Here is a 20667-nt window from a genome sequence, read left to right on the forward strand (position 1 = left end):
CAGTGTATTACAGTGATTATTTCTAGTTGGCAAGGTTAAGCGGGGGTGGGGGGGTTAGTGTTTTCTTTGTGCTTTTCTACACTTTCTCAATTTTCCATGAGGAACATACATTTTATTTTTAAGCCGTAAAACACATTTTAAAAAAGAATAGGAATCAGACTTCCAACTCCTACATGAGGCAGGAGACCCCAGGGAAGTTCTCAGGAAAAGCAGGTGATACATGGTGCCTTGATTAACTCTGGAAACATGGAACCTTCGCAGTCCATGCAAAGGTTTCTCAGAAGGTGGAGTCCTTGCCGTGGCCCAGCATGAGCAGCAGAGGTAAGACAGTACTACTCTATCTGGAATGAGGGCTTTCTGGGAGCACTGATGTTGGGGCCAGGAGTCCTCATGAAGAGGAAGCCCTCCACTAAGAGACCAAAGGATCAAAGGTTCTAGCAGAAGGTTTTCTGCTAGTGTTGGCCATCGTTGGGTAAGGCCACATAGCCATGTGACAGCAAAGGACATACTGATTGGATACAATCACCAAACTTTAGTCCTTGGCAGAGAGGCAAATGTTAGCAGTGAGGTCTACTGGAAATCCGCTTCTGAGTAGGGCAGAGACAGGATCCCAATGGTCACAATCAACTTTCCTGTTCCTTTGAAGCTACCCAACATTGTAAATAGCCAGCAGACTGTTTTGCCCAGTTACGCCTCCCACATTATCAGCAAGCACGTCCAATCACTGCTTATTTCAGAGCAGAGAGTAAGCCACCAAATTTAATGAGTCACTGTTCTGGAAACTCCCAAGACAAAAATGTTTTTTCTCCCCCAAAGAGAAACAATAGTCACTTTTATGGCAACACAGACTGCAGTGGCACGATACCTGCTTATACTCAGCAATGATAGCTGTGGTCTTCTTGATCTCGTACTCTGCCTTCTCCAGCTGTTTCCGGAAGACTTCTTTTAGCTAGAAGGACAGAGAATGAGAAACACCAAGCCTCAGTCAAAACCCTAATGAGTTTCAACAAACACATATGTCAGGCCGGCCTGATCCGGTCAAGGCTGACATTAGCAACTACAACTGTATAAATTCTCCTCACTGAAGCTCTATCTTGAGCGTTCGAAAAGCCTGATCCTCTCCAGGGATACGGACATCTCTTTCTTTCCTGTAATGTATAAGATGTATGAACAACCCCATTATACAACTGCTTATCCTTACCACTTATTTTATATAGGTTAAATAAGTGTCCATTAAGAAGTCATCTTTTTTTTTTTTCTTAGATTTAATTTTTAAGTGATCTCCACACATAGGGTGGGACTTGAGCTCACAGTCCGGAGATCGAGAGTCTCCTGCTCCACCGATTGAGCCAGCTGGACGCCCCGAAGCCATCTTTATTCTTATGAGGGTCTAAAAAAAACCATGAAGTCAATGTTGTGTCTTCTCCTAATGCTGTATAATCAATGACTGAAGAAGCATTTTCGGCATTTCCATCCAGAGCTCCTCCTGTCACTGCTGGTACCTCTGAAGGTGGGAACAGGAAGCTTTTGAGCCTGGGGCCAGCAAGAGCAGGAGGCAGGTCTAGACCTTCTGAGGTCAGGAGATTTGGGGACTGAACAGAGGCTTTCGAAGGAGCCAGCATGCCACACAGTGCAGGTACTTGCTATAGTCAGAGAAGTGCTAAACCATGATCGCTTATTTCAGTAGCCCAGCAACTCGGGAATTCCAGGTAGCAAGCAAAGTAGGGCAGTCACAAAGCTCAGGTGCCACCAGAGAAGGAAAGAATTCGATTCTTTCAAGTTGTTGACCAAACAAACACAAAACAACTCTGGTTAATCTTTAAGTACATCACCAGAGTAAATTGAATTCTCCTTTGCAGCATCCCACATTATAAATGGGTAGACTCTGTATTCGCTAATTCATAATTATTGCAATTTATGATTGGACTCCTTATCAAGCTAGAATCCTTTCAAATTTCTTTCTATTTGTTGTGTCCTTGAATTCTTTTTATTTATTTTTTTAAAGATTTTCTTTATTCATGAGGGACAGAGAGAGAGAGGCAGAGACATAGACAGAGGGAGAAGCAGGCTCCCTGTGGGGAGCCTGATGCAGAACTTGATCCCAGGACCCTGGGATCATGACCTGGGCAAAATGCAGACACTCAACCACTGAGCCACCCAGGTGCCCCTGTTTTTTATATTCTTTTTTAAAATTTTTATTTATTTATTCATGAGAGACACAAAGAGAGGCAGAGACATAGGCAGAGGGAGAAGCAGGCTCCCTGTGGGGAGAGCCTGATGTGAGAGTTGATCCCAGGACCCCAGGATAAGGACCTGAGCTGAAGGCAGATCCTCAACCACTGAGCCACCCAGGTGCTCCATAAATCCTAAAATCAATTTATAAGTTCTATTGATTCAAAGTTATTTATTTATATTAGTCTCTATTCTCTGCCATGTAACTTAAGGATGCCAATCACACCTCTCCACCCTCCCACGAGAAGGCCCCACAGACCTCAGGGCAGACTTAGAAAGCTCACAGGCTTTGAGTTAGTGTCATTTAGTTTCTCTAAACCATGATTTCCTTATCTGGCAAATGAAGGGAGATCCCTCCCCTCACAAAGGTACCATAACAATTAAAACAGGATATACACACATATGCAAATACACATGTGCACATGCACAAAGGGAGGGAAGAAACATGGGTTAAATTAATTTGCTAATAATAAAATTTATTATTTTGTAATATAAAATATAATAATAATAAATAATAAATTAATAATTTGCTTCATTCTTTACCTAAAGAATGGGCCCAAGAAAGACAGGAGGTAAAGAAAAACAAAACCCCTCAAAAAAGCTCAGATCAAACTGGTTAAACAGCTCCTGAAAAATTCTATGTTTAAAAAAAAATCTTGGTCCACACTAAATGCCAAGAGTCATCATCATTTTCCAATTAAAAATGTGGGGGGGGGGGGGGGGCGGGATCCCTGGGTGGCTCAGCGATTTGAGTGCCTGTCTTCGGCCCAGGGCATGATCCTGGAGTCCCGGGATCGAGTCCTGCATCAGGCTTCCTGCATGGAGTCTGCTTCTATCTCTGCCTCTGTCTCTCTGTGTCTCTCATGAATAAATAAAATCTGTTTTAAAAACGGGGGCGGAGGGGGGGGCGGATTTGTCAGTCCCGGAGGGTGCTAAATGATACATGCCTTCCTGAGTAACTTCAGTGGACTTTTTTCTGCTTGGATACAGGTTTTTGAAATGCTTTGTGTTCTGTTTTATATTTAGTATTATTGGTGTCCTGGTGTCATTAAAATAAGTGAGTGACTCATGCCTGGCTGGGACTGGCAGAGATGGAGAACATCAGTGAAGAACATCGGCCTGCTCTTCTCAGGAAGACCAGAAGTCTCAACTCCTAGGGTAGAGAGGCCCCTCCTGTCTTTCATCCAGATGGTGTCATCCAGCCCATCATCCTCATAATGCACGTGAAGACCGGAGGGTGCCAACCTCAAGGCTAGTTCCCAAAGGGCTGCCTTTCTCATTCTCCCAGGGAGTTAAGGGTTGAGAGCTCTGGCAGGAATGCCGACACTCCTTCCAAGGCATGAATCAGGAAAACCGAGCAACTCCCAGCTGAGATTTCTGCAGGCTTCCTGCTCCCTGGGCCTCTCAAACTACCGCTGAAGTCAATTACCTTGGAGACGGGACACAAACTGCAGATTTGCCAAAGCTCTTGGATCATAATTCCAAATTGCTAAACTTAGAGAAAACCTAACCCTCTTGCTAGATATCTGAGTAAAGGCGTATTCCTAAAAGCTGTTCAAGGGTAGAAATCAGGTCTTGCCTCTACTTCTAACCCCCTCCAAATGAAATGGCAAGACCCAACACTACTCACATGTCCTGCTTCAACATTGCCCTTGATTTAGAATAAGTTTAATTTTACTTGATGCTTAGAGTATTAACTCCACGCGCCGACACACCTGTGCAAAGAAAAGCCCACCTATGCCTCTTACCTGGGCAGTCTCTTCCTCCTGTTTCCTCTTCTCCTCTTCGGTTTCCACCAGCCTCTGTTTGGTCAAGAGGAGCTCCTTATTCAGCACATCTGCCTTGTCTTCCGCCTGCACATCAGAGAACATCACAATCATCAAGGTGAAGAAAGAAAGCGTGTGCTTTCTCTAGTTATGATTGCTGCATCACTACCAAAACCCACTTCCTCCTCCTGGCTCACCCAGAGGGCAGCTGTTTTATCGAATGCCAAGTATACAGCCGGCACTTGGCACACATTATCTCTCATCCTCACAACAGTAATTATTTTACAGATAATGAGAGTGAAGTTTGGAGAGATGAATTAATGTGACTAGGGCACACATCTAAGATCAGAGCCATGATCTGACTTCAGACGTGAATGACATGATCTTTCTAAATACTTCTTACATGTTGTCAGACATCACAACAGCACTCACTCTGAGACTGTGTAGATGGACTGGATGAATGGGTGGAGCCTCACATGGAAGCTTCTAGCTGTTAGTGCATGGTGGGGGCGGGGGATGAGGATGGATTCAGAGAGGAGACAAGCTGATCCATGGACAACAGGTGAGAAAATTCAAAGACCAGCAGAGGTAAAACAGCTCACGAAGGTCCTCACACAGGACAGGGAGTACGGCAAGGAGAAATTAAGACCAAAAACCCATGGAAGAGATAGCCTTGGGGAAAACTGAAGTATGGAACAGGAGTCCAAACAGAAAAGACCATGTTTCTAGAAAGGCCGAGACAAAGCTCAGAGAGAATACAGAATAGATCTTGGATATAGAATCCAATTAGATAGGAAAGCACTGTGTGTATATTTATATTTAACTTAGTGAACACATGCCCATTACACACTCTAGACCCTGACCTCACCCTGGAGGTCTGTTTCAAGTCCACATGCGCAGTGAAGTGACCCTGAACCCTGTCCCACTCACCCTTACCTAAATCAGTTGCTCACCCCCATCTACATGAGTTCCTCTGCTGACCTCTCTCTTATTTCCTTTGATAGCACTTAGCATAATCTGTAACAACAGATTACATGTGTTACTTACTTATCTCGCCTGTTAGACTTTCCTGCTTTGGGAGGAAGGAACCATAGCTCTTTTGCTCATCCCTCTCTCCCCAGCACCGAGGCCAGCATGGGAGCATCAGGTCCTCCACAAGCACTTGGGGAGTGAATGGATGTGGCTCTCCTAGTGCACCGTGTGGAGTGCAGGTGGCAGAGGGCCACAGGATGAGTTCAGTAGAGAGAGCCACAGACACAGAGGAGAGGCAGCTATTTGGAGAAGCTTTCCTTGGCTGACGACAGTGAAAAATTATCCAAGTAATCGTAAAAACTGGCCAGGTGGCCTGTGTTTCACCATATCTCCCACATGTCCAGATGGCCAGGCCAGCGCAGTCCGCAGGGAAACTGCACTCTGGCTTCTCTGTTCTGTCCTAGAGTTCCTGATGTCCCATATTCTAGTGGCTATCGCTCTGTTTTCAGATAATTTGGAACTATTGTGGAGTTAAGATGAAAAAGTCCCTTTTAAAGACTCTAAAATTTGTTCTGGTATGTTAGATTTTGCAGGGGGAAATCTACATAGCAAAAAAATATCCTAAAATTAGAGGTAGGTAAAATATATGTTGCAAGTGAAGTTTTCATGAATTGTAAGATATCTGATACAGATTATAGAAACTCAAAACAGTGAATTCTGGAGCTAGTCAGGTGACTGCAGTCAAAGCAGGGAGGGGCTCCCCAAAAGTCTCTGATGGAAGGTGATAGGGTAGAGAATCCAATAACTATATGGATCATTTCAGTGCTCTTGAAAATCTAACCAAATGTAGCTCCCTATAACTGGTTCTACCCCAGAATTATTTGAGCAACAGCCCTCCTAGTAAAGAAAAGTACAATTTAATATTCTCTTCTAGTACTCGCAGAAGTTTCCATTTTGTGAAGAGAAGAGTCCTTTCTCTTCATGCCACTCTGAAGTGAATGAATGTTCTCTAAGTTTGGTTTCTTTTTCTTTTTCTTTTTCTTTTTTTTAAGATTTATTTATTTATTTACGATAGACACACACAGAGAGAGAAAGAGAGAGGCAGAGACACAGGAGGAGGGAGAAGCAGGCTCCATGCCAGAAGCCCGATGCGGGACTTGATCCTGGACTCCAGGATTGCGCCCTGGGCCAAAGGCAGGCGCCAAACCGCTGAGCCACCCAGGGATCCCCTAAGTTTGGTTTCTTAAAGAGACCCCATATTTTAAGCCTTTTGTAAATTTTTGCTACCTGGACATTTAAGCTTCTTAAGTTGTGTACCACATCTAGACATGTTATTTCATAGTTATGGAACACTAAAGAAACATTTCCAACACCTGCAAAAATTGCTGTGGGTCCCATGTGGGAGGAGCATCAGAATTTTCTAGAAGCTTCATCCAGAGTCTCTCCTTTATGCTAAACAGTTAAGTTGGAGTGATTCTGCTGTTGATCAAGACAGGACCAGATCTGAAAAACTTGGTTCTCCTTCTAAAAATAGTCTTCTCGGTCTTTGTACACCCAATTTCTATAACTTACTTAATTAGAAATCATCTTTCATGTTAAATGAATCCCTAGGAACATAGTACTACACATAAAGATACTCATATTCCATCTTTGAACTCAAACTATAAAATCTTCACCGTAATTTGTTAAGATCATTGTCATTATTAATTCTAATCACATCTTTTTTTTTTTAAAGTTTTATCTATTTGAGAGAGAGAGAAAGCGAGTGAGCGAGCAGGGGAGGGGCAGAGGGAAAGGGAGGAGGAGAGAGAGAATCTCAAGCAGACTCCCTGCTGAGCGAGAAGCCCGATGTGGGGCTCAATCTCAGGACTCTGAGACCATGACCTGGCCTAAAAGAGTCCACCACCCAACTGAATGAGCCACCCCATCAGTTACCAATATCTTATAACACCTTATTGATACGGAGACTTGTAATTGCTACCTAAAGCTCCTATGACAAACACATAAGAGGAAAAAGCACTGCCTTTTGTGATTCCATCATGAATCAACCGATAACCTGATCAAAGGATTCAGCTCTCACATCAGGGATGAGGATCTGTCAGAAATGGTTTCTCAAAGAACTAGAAGAACTAGCCAAGCCAGTTCAATTTAAAACCAAACTGAAGACTCTGTCACTCATTACATGGAGTTTCTGCTCTAACGCAGAACTTGCTATGGTTAGGACCAGGCAGCGTCATTAGTGGGAAAGTACTGGTTGTGTTTCTTCTGTTTGTTCCTTGGAAACAAGAAAGGACCAGAAAGGCTAGAAGGTAGCTAGCTACAGAAACTGAAATGGAGATGTTGTATCTTTTTACATTGTTAATCACTGCAAAGTCCTTATTTTAAGAGTCTGAGGGAGGGCGAGTTGTCAAAGCAGAAGGCTCTGTCAAAGAGAATAATTAAGAGCCTCTGGTGCCCAGGAAGCCCGAAGCCAGCAGTCACATGATGAGGGTAAGGAATAATTCATTTTGAAAGAGTACCTAATTACCTAATTAGTTCTTGTTTGCTTTAAATATTGTCTTGAATACAATCTGCTTTCACGTTTGTTTAATGTTTGCCAAAGTTTTGCTGTTTTAATTAAGAGATCTGATTTTGATAGAAGTGGCAATGGAAAAGTACAGGGTGGACTGGGTGAAGGCAGGCAGAGCTGGAACTTTCTTGGTGCCCTTCCTGGCTGGCTGGGGGGCATGATGCCCAAAGCACAGGGACAGCTTCTTTATAGGCAAACAAACCTCAGTCAGGCAGAAACTGCAAAATCAGATGTTCAGAGGAGATATGCAAGAAATAGATAATTTTATTCTTTGACCTAGATAATAAGCTTCAAAAGGCAGGGGCCAGGTCTTTCTTACTTTTTAAAAAAGAGAGGTATAAAGGGAGGAAATAAGAGAAAGAGGCAAAAATGAAAGAATGAAGGAATCTTTTCTTCAGGGACTAGTACCTAGAATCTCCATGAGCTGTCTACCCAGGTAGTCAATAATCAATTATTTCAGGAGTACTCATGCAGCAGTCTTTCCAGATTGATCCAGAAAATGGATTTTCTTGGTGGCACAACATTTTAAAAATAGTTTTTCTGATTATTAAAATGGTATAATACATATTATTACTAAACCAAGAGCGGTTAAGAATTTGTGGTCTCCTTATAAAAGACAGAATAATTGAAAAAAATGTATAAAAATGAACCAAAAAATTAGATTTGACTCTCGTCGCCCAGAGATATCTAGTATTAATATTTTGATGGATTTCCTTGTAGGCTTTTTTTATTTTAAAGTACATTTCAGCGTCCTTTCCTACATAATGGCCCTTTGCCAGCCATATCCCTTGCAATTTATATGTAAGAATTATATACAGATAAATTTATAGGTTTTACAAAAATATTATTATAACATCATCTTCCCATTGTTTCTAAAAATGATTCCAAAAAGACATTTTACAGATATTCTTTTATTCTCCCCTTCTATTGGGCATATACATTATTTCTACTTTTTATTCTTCTAAGTAACACAATCTTGTGCACATTATTTTTGTAGTAAACAATCTTGTACACGTATTTACTACTTCTAAGCAGTAAATAATCTTGCATACATATTCTTGACCAGATTTCTACTTTTGTTAGAATAGCTTCCAAGTCAGAGTATATATGTCATTTTCCTCATTTATTAAATGTAAGATTAAAATAATACTTGCTTGGTGGAATCATGAGCAAGATTAAATGAGATGATGCTTATAAAATTGCTAAATATAGTCTTTGGTGCATAGTAGGTATTCAGTAGACATTCCATCTCTTTATTTTTTAATCCTTTGAAAGGCTTTGATCAGTAACACCAAGTACATTCCCTGTACAACTGCAATGTATGACTCTCTCTAGGGAACTTCACCGAATCCCCCTGCAGGGTCCAGCTGCTTAAAACTCCTTCTCATTTAGTTATCCATCTTAAGAAAACTATTAGTGGATAAAAGATTTGAAATAACAGAATCAAATGCAAGTCAGACCATTAGGAGAGCTAACATGAAAACAAGATTTTCCTTACAGGGAAGAAAAAGAAAAAAGATTTTCCTTAAAGTACTGACTCCCCACCATAGTCTCATTAATACAGATTCAACAGTTTAAGTCTCATTTTTTTCTGACCCTGGCACCATTTGTTGGGAATATTCACTTGTTAACTCAGAAAAGAGAGATAATTTAAATCCACCCAAGACTCTTTCCATATTGCCAACTATCTTTTAAAACACAGAAAATAGGAAGTCCTAAAGCTGTCTGTACTGTTGGAAAGAACCAGGGAAGTTGAACAATTTCAGGTCTTCCTAGCAACAGCTAACATTTATTGAACACACACTGTTGAAAGGCTTTACCCAATTTAACACATATAGGCAGGTTAAGAACTGCCCAGGGTCACGTGCTGAGCAGACTGTAATGCCAGGATTCACACCTTGGCAATCTTGGCTCTTAGCCACTAGAATGCCTGTCTATCCAACAGTACATATATCTTAATGTACATACTGCATCTAAAATCTTCACATTTATTGTGGATGCAAATTCTCTCTGGAACTGAAAGTAAACTGCCTCCCGCTGTTAGAGTGGCATGAGTAGAGTCTTGGTGATTGATCTTCCCAGGTAATTATGCTGGCAGCCCTTGGCTTAGGAAAAGTACAGATGAAGAGAAGAGACACCCGAGAAGTTTAGAGGTATAAAAAAATATGTCACACATGCTGTTTGGAAATAACCCAAATCATTTGCAAAGGCTTGAGCCTTCCACCCTCTCGATTCAGTCCAAAAGCTGTCCCCTCTCGCCCACTGCCTGCCCATTCATCCAGCCAAGTCAGTGTCCAATACAGCGGGACTGCAGTGAGAGCCACTTGGCCCTTGCCCTTGAGGAGGTCATCATGGTTTGGTTTCCACCCAGCAAATGACAAGTTTACCTGATCCAAGTCATTTCGCAGAGCAATTTTGCTGGTGACTAGTTCATGGGCGAGGTCATCATTCTCTTGTTCCAGCCTCATGCTGGCTTCCTGGAGTCTCCGGTTCTCCCTCTGCAGGAAGAGAGCGACAGCCAGAGGGGGGCGTTAGTGCGGAGACAAACCAGCAGAAGCAAAGGGGACCGGTGAGGGGAACAAGCAACAACAACAAAGTGAACTTTTGAAGGTGTAAAAAGGAGAAGGCGCAAGTGGCACAGGAAGGCAGGACTGCTGTCTGGGAAACAATAGTGAGTTAAGCCAGCGGTGCGGGTGCGGTTCTCTAGACCCAGTGAAACTTAAAACTGTCCCCCACAGGCTGCACTTAAAAGGCTTCTTTTTTTAAAAAAAAAAGGTGCCACAAAAGGAAAAATTTCCAACATCTCCCCCATCCTGTGGCATTTTCACCTAGAACACAGACATGGGCCACCCTTTGTTTGAAACACGCACAACAATCCCACTCTGAACCTCCAGGGGAACTGCACTACATAGACGGCATGAAATGGGGGGAAGCCACTAGACATCTCTTCAAATTGTTTTTCCAGTATCAGAGTTCAAATTAATTGAATCTATTTAATTAAGAGCACTAAGCCAAGAATCAGGATAATGTGGGTTCGTGACTTTTGCTATCAATGGACATTTTCATTCTTGGGGTAAAAATACTTTTCTGAACACCAATTTTTGTATTAGTAAGAGCAACAATCCTTCTGACATGTTTGCTTGTTTTTTTTTTTTTTTTTTTTTAACAAAAACAAATTAAAAGAAATTACTGAGCTGGTTTTTTCCTCCTGAACGTCCAGGAAAAATCTGAAACAAAGTCTTACGGTGAAAGAACCAAGTCACATTCTTAGGAAGAAAGGCCCCCTTTGAACTAAACATTATGAACTGTGTACATTCACATTGATTTTCAGAATAGCAATTTACTGTCTTCCATTACAAAGTATCAAAAGTACTTTTTTTCTTTTTTCTTTTTTTTTTTGCTACTGTTAGCAGTGATAGATTCAAAGAGAGCTGACAGGAAAGACTTCAACATGATGAGGCCTTCCTGTTTTTCAGATTTACATTCCTAACAGTGTGTTCTGCAAGGCTGGCAGAAACTCAGACGAAGCAGTGCTACACAACCAGAAGACAAATCTATGCCCTGGAAGATAGTATATCACAGTGTAACGTGTGGGGTGAAAGGACTTTTATCTTTTTTATCTTCCATAAAACAACCTAGGGTTGCTTATGTGGGAAAAAAAAAAAAAAAAAGGCCTAAGTTCTTCTTTTTTTTTTTTTTTTCTTTTTGTTTTTTAAAGAAGGGCTAAGAAACCAATGGTAAGGACAGAGCCTAAGACTTTCACGGAGGCAGAGGCTCCCCTAACAGAAGCCAAAGGTTGAACCTGTGCTTTGACCAGAACCAGCCAACAGAGTCTATTTCTGTCTTCTCTTCTGGAAGAGAAAGACTGGGACAGTTGGGGAATGCCAAAACATTTTTGAAAAAGAAATCTACTGGGGATCCCTGGGTGGCTCAGCGGTTTAGCGCCTGCCTTCGGCTGGGGTGTGATCCTGGAGTCCCGGGATCGAGTCCCGTGTCAGGTTCCCTGCATGGAGCCTGCTTCTCCCTCTGCCTCTCTCTCTCTGTGTCTCTCATGAAGAAATAAATAAAATATTTTTTTAAAAAAAAGAAATCTACTGAAAAAGAAAAAAAAGGTTCAAAATCTCTTAAATACTTTTAAATAAATTCACGATAGAATTCCATGCAGTGTTAAAATATAAGTGAAAAATATCTAACGATCAAAGAAATGCTTCAGCCACTTCATAGAGAAAAAAAAAAAAAGACAAGTAACTAGAAAGTCTCGTTTTCATAACAAATAACATGAATAGCAGGCAGTGGGTGATTTTTATTGTTGTCTTTGTACTTTCAAAGTGTTTCTAAGTTTTCAACAATAAATACAGAATACGTGTTTAAAATGTTTAAAAAAATTAAAAGCCATTCAATTCCATTGAAAAGGATAAAACGCCAACGTTGAAGCTTTTTCTTAAAATCACTCCTTTTAGAAGCTCATATTCTACCCGAAATCAGGCTGAACCTTCATACTATGTAACCCCTCAAGGGGTGGTCTTGCCAGGAACTCTTTCCCAGATGTTCCTGAAAAGACACTGTCCATACTTGGAGGGGCACGCCGCTCCCCATCGGGCTGTCTGTCCCCTCAATCTGCGGACGTGCCGACCTCCCACAGGAGTATCCTAACAGCAGGCGCCCAGATACATGCATGTGTCTACGCCAAACAGCCAGGGCCCCAAGCTAAATCTCTCATCTTTGCTGGAGCAACCCAAACTCTAGCCGGGGCAAGAGAGTCGGTCTTTTATTACTCCTTCTCGTGCAACAACTTACATACTTGTTGAAAACTAGAAATATATATAAAAAGAAAGTTTCACAAACGTTTCCAATCTCCTCCTCCCGGCCGGGAACCAGGCGCAGCACCCGGCTCGGCTCCAGCACACGCGGTTCACGCGCAGGCTGCTTGGGCAGGGAAGCGATTAGCCTCCCTCGCGCCGAATCCTTTCACAGGGGCCCATGGGGACGCTCCTCCAGCCCCTGCTCCTGAATCATGTGTCCGAGTCCTCCGGAAACTCCTTGCGGGACTCCAAGGTACAGTCCCCTCAGCCATTACTTAGTCATTTAGCACAAGTGACAATGTCGCAGCTACCGGGTTTTCAGGTGACAGTGACACACACTTGCCAGGGAGTTAAAATAACCTACAGGCGAAGTACACGTGAAAAGCACTTTGTTCCGAGTCCTTTAAAGATGCACCAGGTGGCTACTTCACTGTTGCCGGGAGATAAACGCCTGGTGGGTGACAGCATCTAAGGAAGAGACGTGAGCTCGGCTGACGTGCTGACTGGAAACGTGCCGTTACCACGCCGGTGGCACCTGGAACCCTTCCCTATGGACACGCGGCCGAGGGGGTGCAGGGTGGGCAGGGAAGATCTGGGAGATACTGGGGGGGGGGTGTCTAAGCATCCCTCAAAAGCAAACTCGCCTATGGGAGCGCCCCTACTGCCTTGGCTTTAGCAAGAAGCTTCGGTTGGGTGTGTGCACAGCAAGCAGCACGGTGGGAGTGTGACCCGGCTCTGCACTCACAGACACGTGGGAAAGCAAGCTGTGAGGCCGAAAATGCAGTATCGTCCTCCAAAGTCCGAACCTGGGGCGGGAGGCGTGCTCAGCCGTCCTCCCTGGCCCTGAGCCGGCAGCCGGGGCGCCGCTGTCCACCCCGGGGTGGGGGGTCCTGCGAGGGAAGCTGCCCCCACTTGCTAAGGGTTCGAGTGAGGATTCTTACTGGGTTGGCTTTTGCAGCCTTTCCCGGAGGAGCCAAAACTGACCCCTGCACTTCCCCCACCGAACTGACCGATGCAAGAAAAAGTTCACCTTTCTACTAGAACAGAGAAGAAAGTTCCATCTGGATGGGCTTATTAGCCTCACTCTGAAAGGTCAGCCCGCCAGCCTGTGCGTGCAGAGGCAGCCGCGTGCCACGGTTTGCACACGCAGGTGTGCCCGGCTGCTCCGAGCCTGCCAACACCAGGCAGCCGGCCTCCCGCCCCTCTCCGAAAGGACCGCAGGAGACGCTGCTTCCATCGCCCCCAAGGCGCCCACTGCGCCGGGCCAAGCACCCTTCATCTCACACAGCCGACAGCCCTGGACGAAGAGCAGAGTCCCTTTCCCCAGAGTCCCTCCCGCTGGCACAGGAGCTGCGCGCCCCGAGAGCTGGGTTAGCAACTTTTGGGAGGAGGATACTGCATTTTTTTTCAGACAGACAGACGCCGGTATCACAGACAGACACAGATGAATAACTTACCTCCTCAAAAGTCATAGACCAACTACCGTTTTCAATCATAGGTACAAAGACAATTGAAAAAAAAAAACAAAACAGAATATCCAATGAAATCGCACACCTACTAATACAGTCATGAAACAATAACCAAAGCAGACGCTTGTTACTGCTGTTTTGCTATTTGGTTTTTCCTAGAGTGTCATTCACTCTTAAGTTCTCTCCATGTCGGCAAACATTCTCTGGAAGAAAGTATACTTGAGGCAGCCAGGGAGCAAGTCTCAACTCAGGAAGACTAGTTAACACTTAAACTCCTCCCTCTCCACACTGCCCTTTGCAGTCTGCGTGGCTGATGGAAATGCTGTACGTGAACTATTAGCAACTACGGTGTGAGTTGTTTACACTGTTGTTATGTCAGCTGGGGGGGAAGGGACTTCCTTATATGACGAGGTCGGAAATCTTGCAAAACAGTTCATTTTTAGGCAACAGAATGAAAATTGCTGGGCAGGGGAATGCTTCCAGCTGTCCTGTGCGTCTGAGGGCTGGAGTGTGGGTGAAGCAGTACAAGGGATGACAAACGTCATTTACTCCATGATGAGAAACCAGAGAAATGTGAACTGGCATTCAGAAGAATATATGCCAAAAAGGAAAAAAATGATGAGGGGAGGAGGCAGCTTCAGAAACTCTAGCTCAGCCTTTGGGGTGTGTCGTCTACAGCTATAATGAATTCTTGGCACATGGTTTTTAAAGACATTTAAGGGTCAGGAGAAAATGTTTTCCTAAAAGACCCAGTACTGTTTTATTAGCGACAACACACTCATCTGTCGCATATTTTCGTTTGGGTAATTCTTTTAAGAGAGTTGATAATTATCATCAAATTTCAGCAAACAGTTTTCTGACATTCAAAGACAAATGCCTACAGATGAAATGTTTAAATGTCTACATTGTCTGCAAATGAAGATTTGAGAGAGAAAAATCTGGATATTTGAAATTACTTTAAGCTCTTCCTTTACCCAACATATCCAATTTTATCTTTCTGGTAGAAATTTTTTAAAATTTAAATGTCAAACTAAAAACAAACTCTTGTCAGTAATAACTAACTGGCAGTTGGCAAACCAGACTGCAGTTCTTCTAGCATTTAAAAAATAGTCTTAGATTATTTTCTAGCACAGGGGTCAACAAACTTTAAAAGTAAATGGCCAGACACTGAGTATTTTAGGCTTTGCAGACCATACGGTCTTTGTTGGGACTACTCAAACTCTGCCACTGTTGTGCAAAAGCAGTCCTAGGTGATGATAAGTAAACAATGGTTGTGGCTGTGTTCCAATAAAACTTTATTTACAAAAACAGGCAGTGCAACGATTTGTCCCACATGCCGTAGTTTGCAGGTCCCTGCTCTAGTATACAAATCAACTTTTAAGAAAGCAAACGGGTTACAGATAATGTCAAAACATGTTAGTGTGACATAATTTCCCAGTAATACTACTGGGAAATACTACAGGAAGCAAAACTTACAAAAAAATGGAATAAACTTCTTGGAGAATTCTGAAGATCATCAATAAACTAACTTAGAAATTCTTAATATGCGTAACATGTACACCTCTCTCAAACGTTAAGTATAACTCAATCAGTGAACAGGCATCTTCAGAAACCACCTGCCCCTTAGCAAATTTGCTCAAGATTCCTCAATATTGCTGAGGCTTGCAATTTCCACCATCCTACAAACAGTGAATGCTTTGGATTATTCATGCTCAAAAAGAGTGGCAGCCTTCTGAAGTCTATCACAAAGTTATCACAGGCAGATAGAAACCATGTTCTTGACTATTACAATTCATTAAAAGCACATTATTTCATAAACATAAATACTTCCAAAAACCAATGACAGTCTCCATGATGAGGAAAATTAATAAAATGTAAGTTTCTTTTCATTGGTAGAAAAACACTTTTCAAAGATAGATTCACTTATCTTGACTTCCTGAGTATGGAAAGGCACCACACAGTAAGAAAAAATGGAAGTCTTTTTTTTTTTTTTTCCAGGTAAGAAGTTTAGCAAAATTTAAACTTCTTTCCCTTGACAAGTTAGAAACAAAATGTGATAACTGGTCTAAGTTATTTCATTAGCTATGGAAGGACGGCAAATAATACAAGTCCAATTAAGCTTTACTTCAAATATTTTTTATTGTTTTTGGTATGTCTAATTAAATAGCTTAATTTTAAATTATGTGCAGGAACAACTAACTGCTCTACAAAAATTAGTATGTAGAAGACAAACTTTTTGTAAACTTAGAGTAATTATTTCTTCCTGTTTGAATTACACTTTGATAAGAGAATTCCTATTTCTAGCCTCATGGAAGAAATTAAACATTCTAAATTTAATTATACTAAACATTGATAAGATACTTCAATTAGAAATGATGTATAATGCTGTCTGTGTCACAAACTCAAGAGAGTTTAAGCATTCCTGATTCTTTCTAGGATTTGCCCATCTAGAACAGGTAATAACATAATCTTCATTATGCTTTGGAAGACTCACTAAATTAATTTAATTAGGTGTGCTTTTTAAGGCTTACCCCACATCTGTGCAAATAGGTTTTTTTTTTTTTAAGATTTTATTTATTTCTTCATGAGAGACACAGAGAGAGAGGCAGAGACACAGGCAGAGAGCAAAGCAGGCTCCCCACAGGGAGCCTGATTCAGGACTCCACCCCGGGACCCTGGGATCACACCCTGAGCCCAAGGCAGACCACTGAGCCACCCAGGGATCCCCCTTCCCAAGTAATTCTTAAGAATTTACACAACTGGCTTCCCAGTCCAAAATCTATGAATTATAAAGTGCTCATTCCAGGAACATAGATCTTATTCTTGACAGGATTAGATTTAGAAGAGGCTAAAAGGCTAAAAAGGTATTTCTTAGAACACTCTCCTACTTTAAGGTAATTATAATTAGCTTCTTAAACTGGATGTTGAATATCTGAAAGAACAAATCTATTGATGGCTGAAAACCATGTTGTCAACTGTCACCTTGAAAATGTAATTATAATTTGAGAACCATAACTTCACCAAGTATATCGCCAATATAAATATCTAAATGTTATTAAAAGGGTATAGAAATATTAGATGTATTGACAAGCTATTATGATAACACAAAATATAAATATAATAGCCACCTGGGTGGCTCAGCGGTTGGGCGTTTGCCTTCCACTTGGGGTGTGATCCTGGGATTCGGGACCAAGGGGCTCCCAGTGGGAGGCCTGCTTCTCCCTCTGCCTATGTCTCTGCCTCTCTCTCTCTGTGTCTCGTGAATAAATAAATAAATTAAACTTTAATAATAATAATAATACAAAAGAAAGAGTTATAGAGAATATCATAAGTTAAAAGTAGTATCTGCTTTCAGAATAAAAAAAAAGTTTAATTCTAGTTTGGTCTCTCAGTAAAATGTGCACACACTGAAAGTCTTGCGTGTGATAAGTACTCTTTAAAAAATAATATACACTGCACTGTTTATACATATCTACTTTGATACGAAAAGGATTTAAGAAACAGTATGAAGCTCAGTCCCAGACTGATTTTAAATATGCAATTTTAGTCTTTCGTTTCCTTCTCTTCTGTTTTTAAAGCACTCTTCCCAGATTTATTTGTAATGATGGCAACTAAGAAAATTACAATGATAGTATAAGCAGTAGGAGGGCTTCATTTTAAATCCTTTTTTTTTTTTTTTTTTCATTTTAAATCCTTAAAAATATTTTATGGGATCCCTGGGTGGCGCAGTGGTTTAGCGCCTGCCTTTGGCCCAGGGCACAATCCTGGAGACCTGGGATCGAATCCCACGTCGGGCTCCCGGTGCATGGAGCCTGCTTCTCCCTCTGCCTATGTCTCTGCCTCTCTCTCTCTCTCTGTGTGTGACTATCATAAATAAATTTTTTTAAAAAATTAAAAAAAAATTTTATAATGACTGCTTCAAGCCTTTCTAAAGCAGCATGCTATGTAAGCTACATTAAAATTAGTTTTATTGAGGGGTGGTGGTGGTGGAAATCAGCTTCAAACCTTATTCTGTGAGTAGTTTATGGGTTAATGTTACCTACCACAGCAGTATGTGGGATCTTACTGTCAGTCCTTTAGCCAGTTCTATAAACACAGGGAGAAACATACTGATGTCGGATTATCGGGAAGCAATGCTTGGGAGATATATGGAGAAGATAAGCAAGGGACTGGGAGTACAGATTCATGTGAGGGGATATTACTTTAGTAATATCGGGGTACTTGGAGGCAGTAGGTCTAATAAGGCTAATAACAACCAATTACTGAACACCAACTATGTGCTAGGTACTACCACACAACATCCCTCATCTTTGCAAAAGTCCTTCAAGGAAATGTGTATGCTACTATGTGTTTCACAGATGAGGAAGAGGTTCAATAACTAGCCAAGATGCTGAACAATGGGATAGGTATTAAAACCCCTCAATGTGGATAACAAATTCTGTGTTTTTTTTTCTTGGAAAGCCAGTATTTGAACTCAGTTCTGACTACAAAATCCATGTACTCCTGCCATGCCCCTCTGGGAGCCTCCCATGTCACTCAGCTCAGCAACAGAGACAAGAGGTACTGTGGCTACAGCGGCCCTTGTTGATTTCTCTGACCACATAAAGGCAACTACAGTTACAAAAGTGGAAGTCTGCCCACTGTGGGTGATTAAATTAATAATGGCGCCCCAGTACTTTTTTTTGGCAGCATATTTTGGCATTGGTGGTGCTCAGTGTGAAAATTACAATACTCTGTAATCCCAGTGTTACTGACATGAAAAGGGAGGGAACCATTACCCATCTGTAGGAATCTGAGGAATTAAAACATGTTCAAGAGAGACAATATGTCAGCTGGAAAACAGTAAGTTTGAAATCAGTGTTTCCCCAACATTGCTTCATGGGAATAGTGTTGCTAATTACCATTGAAGAGCTCTATCGATGAGAGGGGCCCAATTTTTAAAAAATACTACAACTAACTAAGATATTCAACTGAAGTCAGCCTTGATTCTGGGACTGTACTATAATGAGATGTCACTGTTACTCAGATTTGTGGAAATAAATGTTGCGACAAACACCATTACTGTGCTCCATTAACCTTTGTGGGTTTTATTTTTCCTTCCAAATGAGTTTGTATTTTTGACAGTTGCTACAGACAGAGGAAAGTCTGAAACATTCTCGTGCCAAGCTGGGAACAATTCACCTTCTAAAAGTCTTTGTGGATGTGACCATGCACAGCTAACACAGTACTGTGCCACTTGTTTTCTCATTTTTGAAAGTAGTCGATAGCCACTTTCTCTCTTTCTTTTTCCCTCTCTTTCTCTCAGCTTCTTATGAAGATTCCAAGTATAAATGCAACAGGTGGAGTTACCTACAAATATACAAACTGAAAGAAAAGAAATATTATGGTTGGCTACTCAAGAGTTTCCTGAAATGAAAACATACCTGGACATTTATCATGGCCAGAGTGCGTCTAAATCAAGAAGGAACAGAGGGAGGGGAACTTGCCACTACTCCTACTTTAGGGAAGAAGGCACTCTGCTCTCATGGGTGACCCAGGCCTCTCATACCTTGTATCTATCCATTGGGTCTTCCTGCTGCAGCTGACTCTCTCGCATTGTCTGGTATTCTTTCTCATATTTCTTCAGTTTCTTGGTTGGTACCTACAGGGATTAGAAGAAAAGCATGTCAGATAAGGACATGATGTAGGAAAACATTTCCTTTAAAAAAAAAAAAGATTTCATTTATTTATTCATGAGACACACACATACACAGAGGCAGAGACACAGGCAGAGGGAGAAGGAAGCTCCATGCAAGAAGCCCGATGTGGGACTCGATTCTGGAACGCCAGGATCACACCCTGGGCCGAAGGCAAGTACTAAACCACTGAGCCACCCAGGCACCCCAGGAAAACATTTCCTGGTATGTTTCCTAATTTAAGTCTCTGGTATTCTAATGGCACACACCCAACTCAAAGTAGGGGCGGGGGGCAGTATAGATCCAAGAGCATAGGTCTGGAAACTTTTTCTGTCAAAGCCTCGACAGTACATTTTAGGCTGGGCCACATGGTCTAGGTCACAACCACTCCACTCTGTTGTCATTGCAGAAACACTGCTGTAAGTAATACATAAGCAAGCGAGAGTGGCTGTGTTGTAAATAAACAAAACTTTATTTGCAAATGTCCATTTCTGTTCTGCAACATTGTTATGTCATAACTGTTCCTTGTAAATGTATTTGCCAGTGGTTAATTCTAACCACTTTTTGGTAAAATTCATTCGTAGCCTCTACCATGTTGAAAAGGAAAATTATTTTATAAAAATAAAAAAAGTGAGTAACATGAAATATTTCTAAATAGTTAATATATTGCATCAGGGAGAATAAGGTCTGTCACTGAAAACTCCCAATAAATAACAGAATCGTTGTGCTGTATGAGATAATAGAAAATCATCTAAACAACTCATCTATTTCTTACTAAATTGTGTCATCTTTCAAAGACAGTAGTCTACTGTTTTCTGAAAAAAGACTAGGACTTATAATACTAAAAATAAACACATAAGCATAACACAGAATACAGGTCATTTTATTTGGCCCTAGATAGACCAGGGTCTGAATGCCTACTATTTTTTCTTTTATTATTAATTATGAAACCTCTTAGCAATCAGTATTTAACTTCTCTTAGCCTGAGTTTTGTCATCTATATAGCAACAGGCAAACAAATTTCTGCTTCGTAACGGCTGTCAGGAAAATTAAACGCTGTAATGCAGGCCAAGTATCTAAAATATTACCTGGTTCCTGGAAAATTTTTTTAAAGTATTCAATAAAATTAATATGCTTTCATCTATGTTCCATATAACAGATTAAGCCTACTTTTAGGCCTTC

The 20667-nt window shown here is 41.6% G+C and overlaps 1 protein-coding gene and 1 long non-coding RNA gene across 20 annotated transcripts in view; one reads left to right on the forward strand and one right to left on the reverse strand.

The window, feature by feature from the left end:
• Positions 1-8702, forward strand: part of LOC112648583 (uncharacterized) — a 29214-nt gene extending 20512 nt beyond the window's left edge. For all 3 annotated transcript variants that reach the window (XR_007411906.1, XR_007411907.1, XR_004817248.2), the window contains 2 exons: positions 1264-1636; positions 3259-8702. This is a non-coding gene — a long non-coding RNA (uncharacterized LOC112648583). The remainder of the gene's footprint in view (positions 1-1263; positions 1637-3258) is intronic.
• The window catches only part of RABGAP1L (RAB GTPase activating protein 1 like), a 729489-nt gene that overhangs the window by 13601 nt on the left and 695221 nt on the right, over positions 1-20667 (reverse strand). For 13 of the 17 annotated variants that reach the window (XM_049112262.1, XM_049112263.1, XM_025430245.3 and 10 more), the window contains 4 exons: positions 19359-19451; positions 9927-10037; positions 3981-4085; positions 866-949 (listed from right to left, as the gene is read on the reverse strand). In XM_049112262.1, the coding sequence (XP_048968219.1) occupies positions 866-949; positions 3981-4085; positions 9927-10037; positions 19359-19451 (393 nt within the window). Of the gene's footprint in view, positions 1-865; positions 950-3980; positions 4086-9926; positions 10038-13798; positions 14147-18872; positions 19175-19358; positions 19452-20667 lie in introns of those variants that run through there. The other 4 variants (XM_025430246.3, XM_049112266.1, XM_025430251.3 and 1 more) reach the window with 2 other exon arrangements.

The sequence above is a fragment of the Canis lupus genome, chromosome 7 (genome assembly GCF_003254725.2).
Source record: "Canis lupus dingo isolate Sandy chromosome 7, ASM325472v2, whole genome shotgun sequence".
In the NCBI taxonomy this organism is placed as follows: Eukaryota; Metazoa; Chordata; class Mammalia; order Carnivora; family Canidae; genus Canis; species Canis lupus.